Source organism: Chondrus crispus, genomic scaffold, assembly GCF_000350225.1.
Source record: "Chondrus crispus Stackhouse genomic scaffold, scaffold_323, whole genome shotgun sequence".
Lineage (NCBI taxonomy): Eukaryota > Rhodophyta > Florideophyceae > Gigartinales > Gigartinaceae > Chondrus > Chondrus crispus.
Window position 1 is genome coordinate 58608 of NW_005179216.1, and position 1526 is coordinate 60133.

At 61.6% G+C, this 1526-nt stretch overlaps 2 protein-coding genes; one reads left to right on the forward strand and one right to left on the reverse strand.

The window, feature by feature from the left end:
• The first annotated feature begins 80 nt into the window (after nucleotides 1-80).
• Nucleotides 81-921, forward strand: CHC_T00009373001 (20S core proteasome subunit alpha 1). XM_005717563.1 is given in 2 exon segments: nucleotides 81-836; nucleotides 837-921. 1 exon segment carries the CDS (start codon nucleotides 81-83, stop codon nucleotides 834-836), a length of 756 nt encoding a protein of 251 aa, XP_005717620.1. The 3' UTR covers nucleotides 837-921.
• A 1-nt stretch (nucleotide 922) lies between these two features.
• CHC_T00005905001 (hypothetical protein) lies at nucleotides 923-1511 on the reverse strand. XM_005717564.1 is given in 2 exon segments: nucleotides 923-1046; nucleotides 1047-1511. 1 exon segment carries the CDS (start codon nucleotides 1509-1511, stop codon nucleotides 1047-1049), a length of 465 nt encoding a protein of 154 aa, XP_005717621.1. The 3' UTR covers nucleotides 923-1046.
• Between the last annotated feature and the right edge of the window lie 15 nt (nucleotides 1512-1526).

Consider the following 1526-nt stretch of genomic DNA (forward strand, 5'->3'; position numbering starts at 1 on the left):
GGACAAACCCCAAACCACACCCCAAAACCCCCCCCCCCCCCCCCCCCCCCCCCGTCCCGCGCCGCACCCCCCTCGCCACCATGAGCCGCGGCAGCAGCGCCGGCTATGACCGCCACATCACGATCTTCTCGCCGGAGGGCCGTCTCTTCCAAGTCGAGTACGCCTTCAAAGCGGTCAAGGGGCCCGGCATCACCGCGATCGCGGTGCGCGGCAAGGACAGCGTGTGCGCCGTCACGCAGAAGAAGGTGCCCGACAAGCTCATCGACCCCTCCTCCGTGTCGTCGGCCTTCCGCCTCTCGGAGAACCACGGCTGCATCGCGACGGGCATCATCACCGACGCCAAGGCCATGGTCCAGCGCACCCGATCGGAGGCCGCCGAATTTAAGTTTAACTACGCCTACGAGATCCCCGTCGAGTACCTGGCCAGGCGCGTCGCCGACGAGAACCAGATCTACACCCAGCACGCGTACATGCGGCCCCTCGGCGTGTCCCTCACCATCATTGGTATGGATGAGGAGGAGGGGCCCGCGCTGTATAAGTGCGATCCAGCGGGGCATTACGTCGGCTATCGCGCTTGCGCGGCCGGCGCGAAGGAACAGGAGGCCCTCAATTTCTTACAGAACAAGTTCAAGAGCGGCGATGGCTCCATCGGCGTGGAGTTGTCAGAGAAAGATACCATCCAGACGACGATTGCAGCGTTGCAGAATGTACTGTCGGCCGACTTCAAACCAGAGGAAATCGAGGTCGCCGTCGTGTCGAAGAGCAATCCAAAGTTTCACCTGCTCGAAGCAAAGGAAATTGAGGACCACCTGACCGCTCTGGCAGAAAGAGACTAACCAGACTCAGTTTTTGACGTAGCCCGCGTTACCAAAGATGAAGCGCGGTCCATCTCGGTGTAAAGAAAAGTTGGATTTGCACCTTGTTTGCGTACGCGACAACCTTGAATGGGCGTCTTAACTCGTTGCGTTTTTATACAATTTTCCTCCCAAACTGTTCGCCTTCATACGCAGGACTCGACCTCAATACAGATGCGTTCCCCGTGACCGTCATGTCGGCGGCGGCTCCTTCCCCTTTTCTCTTTGCTTAACGCGACTACTAAGCTTTCTCCTAAACGCCTTCAAATCCTCATATGCCGCTTTGGGTGGCTCTGGCGCCGCCATTTGAATAACGCCCATGGCCCCGCCCGGCAAACCCGCACTAGCAATAGACTCTGCGCGCTCCTCCGGGGCGCCCGCGAAGAACTGGCGCCCCGACGAAAACGTATTCGTGCTCGCCTCCGACGGCAGACGCGACCCATCCCTTGGGGCCGATGCGCCGGCTCTCTGCCTCCCCTGTGCGCGTGCGCCCTGTTCCCCCTCCGCGCCCGCCGCCACGGCCTCTGAAATATCGGACACGGCGCCCGACAGCCCGCCGACGGCAATGCGCTTGAGCAGATAGGTCGCCAGCTCGCGGAAGGCCTCGTCTATGACCACGCCGCGCTCCCGTGCCTGCACGAATATGGCCTCGTGCATGGGCTCCTGCGCCCC

Excerpts from the sequence above, each read along its gene's own strand:
- CHC_T00009373001 (XM_005717563.1), top strand. The coding sequence starts at position 81 with ATGAGCCGCGGCAGCAGCGCCGGCTATGACCGCCACATCACGATCTTC.
- CHC_T00005905001 (XM_005717564.1), bottom strand. The coding sequence starts at position 1,511 with ATGCACGAGGCCATATTCGTGCAGGCACGGGAGCGCGGCGTGGTCATA.